We start from the raw sequence: 13,404 nt of genomic DNA on the forward strand, positions 1-13,404 counted from the left end.
AATGCTTGGTAAGAAATGTACGCATTATCCTGCCCATGTAATTGTAACCCCTCTGTACAGTATGTTCACAAATAAAATAAAATTAAATTAAAAAAAATTAAATTGTCTCTGCCTCTGCCATCACATAGACCTTTGTGTCTGTCTGTCTGTCTGTCGTCTGTCTGTCCTTCTCTCTTACAATGACACTTAGGGTATTATAGTCTGAGGGTCCATGCTGATCCAGCAAAACCTTATCCCAACTTGCTTCACCTGCCAAAACCCTATCTCTAAAAAAGGTAACATTCCCAGGAACCTTCCTTGTATCTTTCCGGAGTACAGAGGGGTAGGGTAAGGGTTGCCTGCTGAAACAGGCTCCTGGAATGCAGGGACCCTGGGAGGTGGAGAGGACAATTGTACCCCTGTAAATCCATGTCCTTGCTCTCCCTGCAGTTGTTATGGTTTGGGATTTGAACTCAGGATTTCCATGTGCTCTACCAACTTCAGCCAGGCCCCTAGACGTTGTTTGTGCTGGTTAGCTTGAGAAAGGTCTTGCTTCTGCCACAGGGCCCACACCTGACCCACGGTCCCGCTTTACACTTCCCTCAACAGCCGGGGTGACAGGCAGCACCCACACTCAGCTTTTTCCATTAACATGGAGTTTTGTGAACTTTTTTTTCTTGCCTGATCTGGCCAGGAACTATGATCCTCCCAATGTCCGTCTCCTGAGGAGCTGAGGTTACAGGTGCGTCACCACACGGCCGGACTCCCTTGCAGTTCTTTCTTTCCTCTGGTCTCCTTCCTTTCCTGGTCCATCTAAGTCCTCTTCACTTTCCAAGCCCCCTCTCCAGCCCCACCCCTGCTCCAAATCTCCTCTGATCTTGACTGCCCTGGCCCCCCAGCAGATGTTGATGAGATGTACCTTGATGTGGGCAGGGGAGCCTGACGCCTGCCTCTTTTTTCCTTTGTCATACTGTCATATCATCCTCGACAACAATGACCCTGGTCTCCTGAGCACACCCTGTGAGTGGTAGAGTGTGGGGAAGGGGACGTGAGCGGCCTGTCCCCCGGTGATGCCCGGACAGCCCAGGGTGAATGGCAGGCACAATTCTAAGGTTGTTTAAGCTTTTTCCCAACGTTCAGAAATGTAATCATCGGGCTGTTTGGTTTAGGAGGGCTTGGTACTTGGAGCAGAGGGCGCTGCTCTGCCCTCCTCTGGCGGGCAGCACTGCTAACGGCTCTGGTGTCTCCCCACAGCCTCCAGCGTCTCCTCATCCCCATCCACACCCACCCAAGTGACGAAGCAGCACACGTTTCCTCTCGAGTCTTACAAGCAGGAGCCCGAGCGCTTAGAAAACCGCATCTATGCCTCCTCTTCCCCGCCAGACCCCACCCAGCGCTTCTGCCTGGCCTTCCACAGCCCGACGCGGCCTCCACTGGCGTCCCCGACGCACCAGGCTTCCCCCAGAACCGTAAGTCTGGGCCTCTCTTCCCAGGGCAGGGTGTCAGAGGGAGGCTGGGCGTGTCTTCTCCACGCTGTGCCAGCCTGCCTTTGGTTGGGGCTGGGCACCGCTGGCATGTGTGGTTTCTCGTCCTAAGTCACAGGCTGGGGAAGAAAGGTGGGGACACAGTGGACAAATGGAAATCAAAGGGAAATTGCTAACTTCCGCTCCATGAGGAAGATGGCCAGGAAGTTTCCAGGCCCCACCACTGTTTGTGAGCCATCCTTTGGAAGAGTTCTTTGAATTTGCCTAGACTGGAATGCTAAAGTAAAATGTTACCAGGTAGAGCAGAAGAAGAAAAACAAAGAAGGAGGGAGGGAGGAAGGAAGAGAGAGAGATAGAAAGAGGAAGGGGAAAGAAAGGAGGGAAGGGAAAGGAAGAAAGGGAGGAAATGAGAGGGAAAGAGAAGGAAGAGAAAGAGAGAGGAGGGAAGGAAGGAAGCAAAGAAAGGAAGGAAGGAAAAAGAGAAAAAATCCACATTTTCTCATGAAGAGCTACTGTATATTCAAATACTAATGCAAAGGCCGTGTTTACTTCTAAAGTAAAATTTTCACATATTAAACCCACAGTCAGTTGAATCCACAGATTTTGAATCTGTGGATTTAGAGAAGTTGCTGTACCCCAGACTTGGAGGGGAAGGTAAAGCCAACAGAAACTGTTGTCCAACAATGCTGGAGGCCCAAAGCCTCTAGAAGTTCCGGCAGACCGCTACTGCCTTGGATACTCAGACAGGGCTTTGCCTCTTCAGGCTGTCATCAGCCTGGGACCTCCGGCTTCCAGGGCCACCCTCTCTGCGTCTGCACCTGTTTGAATTTCCTCTTCCCAAGAGGATGCCAGCCATATTGGACTGGAGTTCTTTAACCTAATCACATCTGCACAGACCTTATTTCCAAATACGTTCCCATTTCCAGGTACTGGGGGATAAAGCACCAGCCTGCTCCCCAGGGGCTAGGGTTCGGCATGTAGCCACCCCTGTCTTTTGGGAGAGGATGTGTCATCAGGCAGAGAACATACTGTTGCCATTCTTCCTGTCCATTCAACCATGGCTTCCTTAAAGGTGTGCTGGCACAGGATTCGTTAGTTTGGCAAGCGCTGAAGTGTGAGGTCTTGTTCCACCTTCTAGAATGTGAAGTCTGGCTGGCCACACAGCAGCCCTTGGTGGGGGTGGGGAAGGAGGGGGAGACCCCTAAGTAAAAAGCAAGAAGAAGGTTGCCAAGTTGTAAGCCAAAACCACACTCAGGAGAGAGGGGGAGGGGGACACTGGTGATAAGTGCCCAAAGTAGCTGTACCCACTGAGCTGGAGTAATGGTGACGGGGGCCAGGCTGGGAATGAACAGGAATGAGAAGGAAGAGGCCTCGCGTGCGGCTGCGGCATGAAACTCTGGCCGAGGAGGAGGTGGGGGATTGGGCAGAGTCACCATGGGCCATAGCCTGGCTGCCTGTCAGGAGGCGGGGCAGGGAGGACCCGCAGCCAATGGCCATGCCTTTAGAGGCAGAGGGACAGGGCACACTGCCTTCCCGGCACACTGCCCTCCAGCCTCAGGCTGACCTGCCCAGACAGGAGACCCTGTGCCGCTGGGCAGACTGGAGAAGGGGTGAGGAAGGAAAGCACTGGCACAGAGATGCAAACATTCCCAAATACTGCTTTCTTCTCTCAGGCTGTGATAATCAGTACAATAAGCCAGGCACCAGCGGCTCATGCCTGTGATCCTAGCTACTCAGGAGGCTGAGATCAGCGAGTTGAAGCCAGCCTGGGCAGGATAGTTCATGAGACTCTTTATCACCACTTAACCACCAAAAAGGCAGAAGTGGAGCTGTGGCTTACTCTAGCACCCGCCTAGAGTGCAAAAGCCAAGCAAAAGCACAAGGCTCTGAATTCAAGCCCCAGTACCAGCACGTGCACACACGCATGCACAAGTTCCTTTGAATTTTTTTCTACATTGCACAGGGCTAGAGGTGATTAGCTAGTCTGTAGCAGACAATATCTATCGGCAAATCAGTGCCAGGGGAGAGGACAGTGATATCCGTGGGCAGGGACAGTGTCTGATCTCCTTGGATGGTTCTAGATAATATCTATGAATTGAGCAAAGAAAGGTACTTTTCCTATCCAAGGCTTCCAACAGGTAAACCATGAGAACAGCACTTGCCAGCCTGCTGTGGTCCTAAGGGAGAAGGTCTTCTATGCTGAGTGCGAGAGTCAGTCCCAAGGAGGGGAATTTCTTCCGCAGGAAAGAGCAGTGGTCAGCTCTGCATCTTCGGCGGAGCCCTCAGGCTGGGGGTGGGGAGCTCAGGCCCAGATGAGATGCGGTAGAGTGTGGTTTGGGCCTCCTGAAGGCAAGAAGAAATGGAGCAGTGAGGAAAGCTGGGTGGGAGGCGCCGTTGAAAGGCGCTGGGAACGTAGTGAATGACTAGTGGGAGGACAAAAGGAGAACCAAGTTCAAGTCTGCCCTGAGGGACCGCAGGGAGGAGGAGAAGGGACATGCCTGTGGGTGTGTGGAAGTGTGTGTTCAGGCGTGCATACGTGGGGGTGTCCAGCGCTCATGGCACTGCAGAGTTCGGAGGTGCACACAGACCAGTCAAGGTGTCCCAGGAGCGATCGCATTTGAGTCTAGAGCTGGAAATGATGATTTGGAATGTTCATACAACTGTAAAAGATAATTGGTGTCGTGATGGGAGAGGAAAAAGAATCGAAGGAAGTACGTGGGGACTGAAAAGAGACCCAAGACAAGTGGGCATCTAAGGGACCTCTGGAGGCCAGAAAAACAGACAAACAGCTTTAGAGAAACAATGAATAGGTGTTGTTGTGTTTCCCACACGTGGAGGAAGTGGTTGCCAACCCAGGTGCACAGACCGGCCATTGGCCATGGGACGGAAGGGCTGAGGTCAAGGTGACCTTCACAAGAATGTGTTCTCGATCCCTACATAACCAAGGGAGGAAGGCATCTGCTGTGGGCAGAGTGGACAGGGGTGAAAAGAGGCAGTCTCCCCAGGTGCCGGTGGCTCACGCCTGTAATCCTGGCTACACAGGAGGCTGAGATCTGAGGATCACGGTTCAAAGCCAGCCCAGTCAAGAGAAGTCCGTGAGCCTCTTATTTCCAATGAACCACCAAGAAACCGGAAGTGGCGCTGTGGCTCAAGTGGTAGAGCACTGGCCTTGAGCTGAAGAGCATAGGGACAGCGCCCAGGCCTAGAGTTCAAGCCCCATGACCGACAAAAAAAAAGGCAGTCTCTCATGTGAAGTCTTTCAGGAATCTTGATGTGACAGGAGAATGGAGGTGATGGTCTCAGTGCTGTAGGGGAAGTGACCAGAGAGGATCCCTGGGAAAGGAGTGATTAAAGTGAGAAGGGGCATCCTCCCTGTCCTGCTCTGGTCCTCCATGCTGGGTCCGCTGTTCCCCAGGGGCTGAGGCAGCTGTACTGCAGAATCCTGCGAGAGGAAATGGTTTCCTTCCTGGCAAAGGCACAGAGAGGGGCAAACTCAAAATGACTCAATCCATGAAATAGCTAGTGATGGCTTGAGCTTGCTATTTACCAAAGAGGTAGTGTTTCCAAGGAGAGAACTTAGAGACATCAAAGAGTCTTCAGAATGGAAGGAAAAAGAAATCTCCAGGCTGAAAGAGCCAGAGGCCACAAGACTAGAGGAGAAAGGAAAGGGACCTCAGAGACAGAGGAAGTGGAGAGAGGAATCTCAGAGAGGGAAGAAGAAGGACGCTCAGAGATAGAGGAAGAGGAAAGACAAGAGGCCCCAGGGATGGAGGGAGAAGAGGTCTTCCTCCTCAGGAAGAGGGAGAAGAGGTCTAGCATCAAAGAACTCAAAACTGGGCACCAGTGGCTTATACTTGTAATCCTAGCTACTCAGGAGGCTGAGATCTAAAGATCACAGTTTGAGGCTAGCCTGGGCAGGAAAGTTTATGAGACTCATCTCCAATTAACCACCAAGATAGCCAGAAGTGGAGCTGAAACTCAAATGGTAGAGCACCTGCCTTAAGTAATAAAAGCCAAGAGACAGCAACCTGGATCCTGAGTTCAAGCCTCATTACTTACATAAAATTAAAAAAAAAAAAACAAAAACAATTTAACCTTTCAGTGTCCTCAAAACTGAGGACATAACCAGTATGGCCTGGAGATGAGTGTCACTGATTTAACCAGAGGAGGAAGAGAAAGTAGGGAAGGTAAAGACTACCTCCCAGCCTAAGAAAAAAGAGGCCATAATGAAATTACTTTTAGTGTTTGGTTTGGGACTTTGAGAAGTTGGTAAAGTGCCAGGCAGTAAACAAAACCCCAAAAAAAGAGGAAACCACTATGTCCAAAAGTCAAAGAACTGGGCCACCTTGTCTGACCTCACATCTAGCTGCCCCTCAGAGCCTCCAGAGATAAGCAGTGGTGAGTATAAAAGGCACTTGTGAACTTTTCTAAGGAAAAGAGAAGGAGAGACAAGACTACATACAGAACAGCTAGCATTGGAAGAAGCAGACTTAATCCAGGAAACAGAAGGAAAGTTCAGAAGAAATTTGATCAGTGTGTTTACAGAGATACAAGAGAAGGTTGTAATGTAAACATAGGAAAGAAACATTAAAAACTACCATCCAGGTATCTTGGAAGTGAAAAACTCAACAGTGGATCACTGTAGCTGAATAGACTTGCCTGAAGGAAGAATAAATATCCTAGAATATCAAAGGGAAGAATTCCTTAGGAATACAATGCAGCCAAGTGCCAGTGGCTCACACCTGTAATCCTAGCTTCTCAGGAGACTGAGATATGATGATTGAAAGTTCAAAGCCAACCTAGGCAGGAAAGTCACCAAAAAGCCAGAAGTGGAGCAAAGCTCAGAGACAGCTCATGGGCCCTGAGGTTAAGCCCCAGGACTGGCACCAGAAATTTAAAAAAAAAAAATACAGTGCAAATGGCCAAGCAGATCATCAAGAATGTAAGGTAAGAGAGAGAGGACAAGTTCAGAAGTGCCGATACCCATAACAAAGAGAATGGAACAGAGGGCACAGTTAAAGAAATAATTGAAGAAAACTTCCCAGAATTAAAGGATTCCAGGGGTTGGGAAAGTGGCTCAGTGGTAGAGCGCTTGCCTTGCATGCATGAGGCCCTGGGTTCTATTCCTCAGCACCACATAAGCAGAAAAAAAAAGCCGGAAGTGGTGCTGTGGCTCAAGTGGTAGAGCGCTAGCTGAGCTGAAGAGCTGAGGGACAGCGCCCAGGCCCAGAGTTCAGGCCTCATGACCGGACCCCAAAAAAAAAAAAAAAAAGATTCCAGTCTTGAGATTGTCAGTGCTCACCAAATACCAAGTATAATTGATAAAATACTGACTCATTCCTAGGCACAACTTGATAACATTTTGGAATTCTGGTGATAAACAGAAAACCACAAAGGCATCCAGAAAAAAAAAGAAAGAAAGAACTTAGAGAGGACAAGAGTCAGACTTATCTGCACACTCCTCCTTGAGCGTCTGAGATGTTAGGCGTCAGTGAGCAATGCCCTAGTTCTGCAAGAGGAATGCTTTGAATCTAGAATCCTCTATCCAGCCAGATTGGATTTTGAGGGTGAGATAAAGGTATTGTTTGATACTGAAGAATTCAGGGATTTTTAATTTTGTATATTTGGAAGGAATGATTTGAGAAGCTGAGCACTGGTAGCTCGTGGTTGTAATCCTAGCTACTCAGGAGGCTGAGATCTGAAGATCTTGGCTCAAACTCAGGCAGAGAAGTCCATGAGACTCTCCCAACAAATCACCGAAAAGGCCAGAAGTAGAGCTGGGGTGTAGCTCACCAGCTTTGAGCAAAAGTAAACAAGCAATAATACAAGGGCCTGAGCTCAAGTCCCAGTGTACCAGCACAAAAAAGGATTAGAAGACATACTTAGTCATCTAGTGTTTTCCTCCCACCCAAACACATACCAAAATTTTTTTTTTGTTTTTAATCAACTAGTGAAACTTGAAAATGAATCATCACGTCTCTACCCAGAAGGGTAAATGGCTAACTGCTTACTTGGGCACGAGGAAAAGGAAAGATGGTAGGATGGATTAGAATAGGAAGAAAATAGGCCGAATGAGTGGAGAGAGGAAATTTCACAAGTTGTCATTTGTCATGTGACTATATCAAAACTTTCTCATTTGGAAAAGAGAACTGAGAAAGGGGAACAGAAGCCTTTGGGGGCGCAGGGTGGTCAGCCATGGACCCAGTGGGTTGGCACCGTGAGTGGCAGCACCTCCCTGCTCCCTCTCCACGCAGTTAGACGGAGCCTAAGCTGGGCGTGCGGGTGGCAGTCACCGCGGGCAGTTGGCTGCGTGGCTGTGTTACTCATGCGTCTGCACTTCTAGTAATTTCACTCTTGACCTGGGTCTTGATCGAGTCAATGTGCCCTGGGAGCAGAGGCAGAGACAGGGGTTGGGTTCAAGTTCGTTGGAGAGAATCCTCTCTGAAGGAGAAGATGGAGGGGCAGAAACAGAGCGCGGTGTTAGGGGAAATGCGTGACACAGCCTGCTCCAGGCACAGCGAGGCCCTGGGCTTGGGGCCCGTCTGGTACCCTGGCATGACTGGGGCGGAGGGAGATGCTTCCAGCTGGGGTAGCTCTGTCACCTGTGAGACATCAGCTCCAAGACAGGGCGCCCCCACCCCTTCAGTCTGCACGCTCTTCTCCTGCCACCCCACTCCTGTATGACTATACACTGTAAGCATTTCTCTACTGCTACAGAGCAGACCCCCAAAGTTAACGCTCAATCCTGTGCAGTTTGAGGCGGGCATTCTTCTGGCCTTGCCCGTGTTTCTCCATGCAGTGTGTGTGGTCACTGACCGCGTCACCCCGGGGGCTGGCCGGACTGGTGTGACCTTTCTGTCTCTCTTGGAACAGTAAACTGAACCAACTTGTTGACAGAGCAGCAACAGAGACAGAGCCAATCCCAGGTCCCCAGGGATTTAAGAGGTGGAGCCTAGAGAGAAGTCTTTAGGTCTTTGGGGGTGTGGCCCTTAAATGAGATAATGGGACCCCACCCCCTTCCTTTTCACAGTCCAGCTTGTGGTACGTGTGGTTCTACGCTGCCACGTGTTCCCGTCCCACAGACTCAGCACGAGGGGCCTCCAGAAATGTCAGCCAAAATCTCTTTCCACTTATGAGTTGCTGGTCTCAGGTACTCTGTATAGAGGTGGAAAGCTGGTCAAGGCAAGCATTGGTCCTACTCGCCTCTGCTAGGATTCCTCCAGGTCCTACTCGCCTCTGCTAGGATTCCTCCAGGAAGACCAAAACCCAGTAAAGAAAGCACAGCCTAACCTGGCAAGAGACAGCACAGGCAGTGGAAACGTAGAGGAAAAGGTTATGGCATAAAACAGGCTGGGCTTGGTAACCCCAGGTATGTTGGCACACAAAAGGACTCCAGGATGCCACTCCAGTTCCTGGCATAAAAGGCTGAGTGTCAGTGCCGGAGGGAAGGAGGTCTGGGAGGAAAAACCAGTCCCATTTAGGGCACTGCTCTTTGTTCCTCTGGGGCATCCCGCAGGGATGTCAGGGCCCCGGACCTGTAAGTCCAGATGGAGACTCAGAAGTAAGGAACAGGATTCTCTGTCCAATTTTTTTTTAGCCATGTATGAAGTCAAAGAAATCAGGACTCTGAATACCCATGTAATTGCTCATGAAGGGAAGAAAACCAAGGGTTAAATTCTAATAAGAGAGACTTGCTCCCCGATAGAGTTGTGTGGCCATGCATAGGGGGTGGGGGAGCGCTGAACATTAACTGATGGAGAAATGGCTGAAGCCGCCTCCCCAGCGACTGGCCTTGATTTACATTTAGATGAGAATTCCTGGGGCTCAGGACCAGGGCTGCCCTAACTCCCAGCACTTAGAAAAGCATGCGCTTCAGCGGACAGAGGGACACTGGTACAGTGGTGACACAAACTCTGACTCTGGTATTAACCATATAGGTGTTGAAGTGGTAGAAAAGTTTAGACCAAGACTGTTGGGAGTGTCCCTGTGTCTGCCCAGTTTGTGCATGACCGCATGCCTCCGGCACTTGCTCTGGGATGCCGTGTGTTGTAATACCTTCCGCCAGCTCATCTGGAGGCTTAGCTGAGAGCCTGGAAAATGGGTGTCCAGAGTCCTGAGTGACAGCCGTCCCTTCTGCATGATTACAAAAGGAGAAATGGAGTCCGTGCGCTGACGGCTCATGCCTGTAATCCTAGCTACTCAGAAGACTGAACCCAGCCCTCACAGGAAAGCTTGTGAGAATCTTATCTCTAATAACCATGGAAAAATCTGAAAGAGGAGCTGTGGCTCAAGTGGTAGAGCCAAAAAGCTCAAAGATAGCACCCAGGCCTTGAGTTCAAGCCCCCATGTCTCCCTCCCCTCTCCCCCAAACAAAGCCAGAAGTGGAACTGCTCAGGTGCTAAACCAGTCTTGAGTGTAAAAGCTAAGGGACAGTGTCCAGGCCCTGAGTTCAAGCCTCAGTATTGTTACACACAGAGAGAGAGAGAGAGAGAGAGAGAGAGAGGGAGAGGAAATGGAGGTGGTAGTTCCATAGAAGCACTCTAAGGACCCCCGCAGGGATGTTGCAATGCGGTTTCTCCATCTCTGCCTGTGGTTTTCCATTAAACGCTCATTGCTTATAATCATTTTTCCCAATTGGTAAGGCTATTCAGTTACCATGCTTGGGTCTGATTAAGCCTTTCCCTTTTCTTTCTTTTAAAAATTAGAACCATCTGGAGAACTAGTTGGTTCTTCTGTTCTTTTATTTGGTGGAGGGGAGGGGGGGCGGGAGGACTGGGCCTTCTACATGCTAGGGAGGCGCTCCACTGCTTGAACTCCCAACTCATTTTGCTTTAGTTATTTTTCAGAATAGGGTCTCAGGCTCTTTGCTTAGGGCTGACCTGGAACTGTGATCTTCCTGCCTGTGCCTCCTGTGAGCTGAACGCTACGCTGTGCGCCGCTGCCCCTGCTCCTCTGTTCCCTGGTGGTACTCATGGTCTTGCACCTGCAGGCAGACAGAAAGCACTATTGTTGGAGCCACACCTCACTTGCTTTCATTATCTTTTGAATTGGGTCTCACTTTCTGCCAGGGCTAGCCTGTACCTTGATCCTCCTAGAGAATTTTCTCACATAGCTGGGTTAATAGGCACATGCCACCATGCCCAGCTTTTAATTGAAGAAGGGGTCTTGTCAACTTGTTTTTCCTCCAAGTTGACCTTGTACCACTATCTTCCCAATCTCAGCCTCCTGAGTAGCCAAAGTTGCAAGCATGAGACACCACACCCACCTCAGGCTTGATCTGTGAGATGCGGTCCCATTACCCAGGCTGGCCTTGAACCTCAGTCCTCCTATCTCTGCCTCCCAAGTAGCTGGAATTACATGTGTAAGCCATCATACCTGACTTGATTCTATCTTTTAAAAATAACATTCCTGCTGGTGCCAGGCCCAGGCCTGTAATCCTAGCTACTCAGGAGGCTGAGATCTGAGGATTGCGGTTCAAAGCCAGCCCTGGCAGGAAAGTCCATGAGACTCTAATTTCCAATAAACTACTCAGAAAACTGGAAGTGGTGCTCTGGCTCCAATAGTAGAGTGCTTGCCTTGAGCTGAAGAGTTGAGAGACAGGGCCCACGTCCAGAGTTGAAGCCCCACAACTAACCAAAACTAAATAAAGAACATTCCTCTTTTCCTCCAGAAAACCTTCTAGAGAATGGTTACACAATGCTGTGAGCACACAGGACAGTGCTAGCTGGAAGGTAAAATGATTAAGATGTGTATTTTAGCACACAAAGAAAAATTCTAAAGAATTTGTACAAAATTCCTTACTATAAAAGGAGAAACATAAAGAGGAAATTTTGAACTTGTGATTCTAGCACTTCAGACAAACAGAAAAAGCAGTGTTGAGCTTTTGCTCAACCTCTCTAGTCCTTTTATATAGAGACACAAAAACAGGTAACAGCGGGGCGCCTGTGGCTCACGCCTGTAATCCTAGCTACTCAGGAGGCTGAGATCTGAGGATCACGGTTCAAAGCCAGCCTGGGCAAGAAAGGCTTTCCAATGAATGACCAGAAAGCCAGAAGTGGTGCTGTGGCTCAAGTGGTAGAGCACCAGCCTTGAGCAAAGTTAAGTGCAGGGACAGCGCCCAGGCCCTGAGTTCAACACACACATACACACATACACAAAGAGCTCATTCAACAACTTAGCCATTCACATATTCTGTCTGTTTGGACAGGAGCTCTCTACGTAGCGCAGCTTAGCCTCAAATGCACGTCCCCCTGCCTTCACCTCCCAAGTACTGGGATTACAGGTGAGCACCACCCTGCCCAGCTCCACAATTGATGCTATTTTTAGTCAGGCAGCTGGCTTCTTCAATTGACTTGGTTTGTTTCTTAGGCATCTTGTTCTGTATGGAGGCCTCCATCTCATAAAATGTAATAGACATTAGTGTTGAATAAGTCTTGTGTGCTGTTCAAATTAAGTCAATTGCTAGGTCTGACACAGTGTAGAAGAGTCAATATGTTTAAGAGGCTAGAGAACATCTACAACATACCAAAGCCAGCATGGCCGAGATCACATTGCTGTGTGCGTCAGTGGATGGTATTCCTTTAGGAAAGTGAGTGAGTGCATGTCAGCCCCCGGGAAGCAATGGAGACAAATCGTCCGAGACTCATCAGGAGCTGGAAGAGCAGGAGAAGGAAGCAAATTTCCCCGTGTTCCCGGCTTCCATCCTGGCCTCTCCTCCTGCATCCAGCAATGTGGCTTGGAGATCTCTGAACACCTACTGGAGGCTTTGAGGTCAGGATTGGTGGGTCTCCCACTGCTAGGACGTATTGACACGGGCTGGGGAATCTTTGTGGTTCCTAGTTCTGTTCCCACGTTGAGGTGCTGCTCTGGCCACGTCCCAGGGCAGCACACAGTGCAGGACATCCCGCGGGCGGGCCGAGCTGCACGTGTGTCTGCTGAGGGCGCGCTGTCTGTCTGCTCCTCTCTTTCTCCCCACTTCTCATTTTCTCTCACCCCCCCCGCCAACCCCTTCCCCTCTTCCCCCTCTCTCTTTTCTCTTCCTGTCTCTCTCTCTCAAAGAGACCACAATGATTCAACCTTGCATTCACCACTGCAGTAGATTCACCTGATCCTGGCACCCCCTTAAGTACTATTGAGACTAAGTCTCTGCTCTTTACCTAGCACACTGGCTGGCCCATGAGCTCTGGAGGAGGCCGACTGTATCAAACCACCCATATCTGATGATTTGTGAGCTGGAGGCATCCTGCCCACATGCTTATTGTCTTCCAAAATGCAGGATGGCCGTGGAAATCATTCCCCGTGTTGTGTGTTTGATGGGCTCAGATGCAACAGGTGGGAGCATGCGTGTCATCACGCACCGCCGAGCAAGCTCGACAAGGGCGGCCAGGCCATTCAAAGCGCAGCCTGAGCCAGCACCCGTGGCTCACACCTGTAACCCTAGCCACTCAGGAGGCTGAGAGCTGAGGATCACAGTTCAAAGCCAGCCTGGGCAGGAAAGTCTGTGTCTCTGTGTAACCAGCAAAAAGCAAAAAGTGGAGGTGTGCTCAAGTGGTAGAGTGCTAGCCTTGAGCTAAAAGTCCAGTCCATGGGCAGCCTGGGGTCCCTGGGAGGCCTTGGACGACATATCTGAGTGATGGAGGGCGCCACTGGAGCTCAGACTCCAGTCCAGTGCTGCTCTCTAGGTGGAAAGGCAGGGAGGCTCTTGCTCCTGTCATGACCAGGTGTTGTGAGCATGGACCTTGTTGTCCTGACTTAAAAGGGAGGGACGGAAGAAAACATGGACCTGCACCCCAGGAAAGCAAAGTCCATTTGAAAGTCCAGAAACAAAGATAGGAAACAAAACCAGCAGTAGCCCTGAACAACAGGAACCAATATACAAGGACACGTGCACCTCCATGTTTATTGCAGCACTGTTCACAATAGCTAGGATATGGAAACAACC

General features: G+C 49.9%; 1 protein-coding gene across 1 annotated transcript in view; it reads left to right on the forward strand.

Annotated features, from left to right (window-relative positions):
- Positions 1-13,404, forward strand: part of Prkag2 (protein kinase, AMP-activated, gamma 2 non-catalytic subunit) — a 213,118-nt gene that overhangs the window by 137,240 nt on the left and 62,474 nt on the right. The window contains exon 4 of the mRNA XM_013027214.1: positions 1,234-1,458. Coding sequence (XP_012882668.1) covers positions 1,234-1,458 — 225 coding nt within the window. The remainder of the gene's footprint in view (positions 1-1,233; positions 1,459-13,404) is intronic.

Source organism: Dipodomys ordii, unplaced genomic scaffold, assembly GCF_000151885.1.
Source record: "Dipodomys ordii isolate 6190 unplaced genomic scaffold, Dord_2.0 Scaffold101, whole genome shotgun sequence".
NCBI lineage: Eukaryota > Metazoa > Chordata > Mammalia > Rodentia > Heteromyidae > Dipodomys > Dipodomys ordii.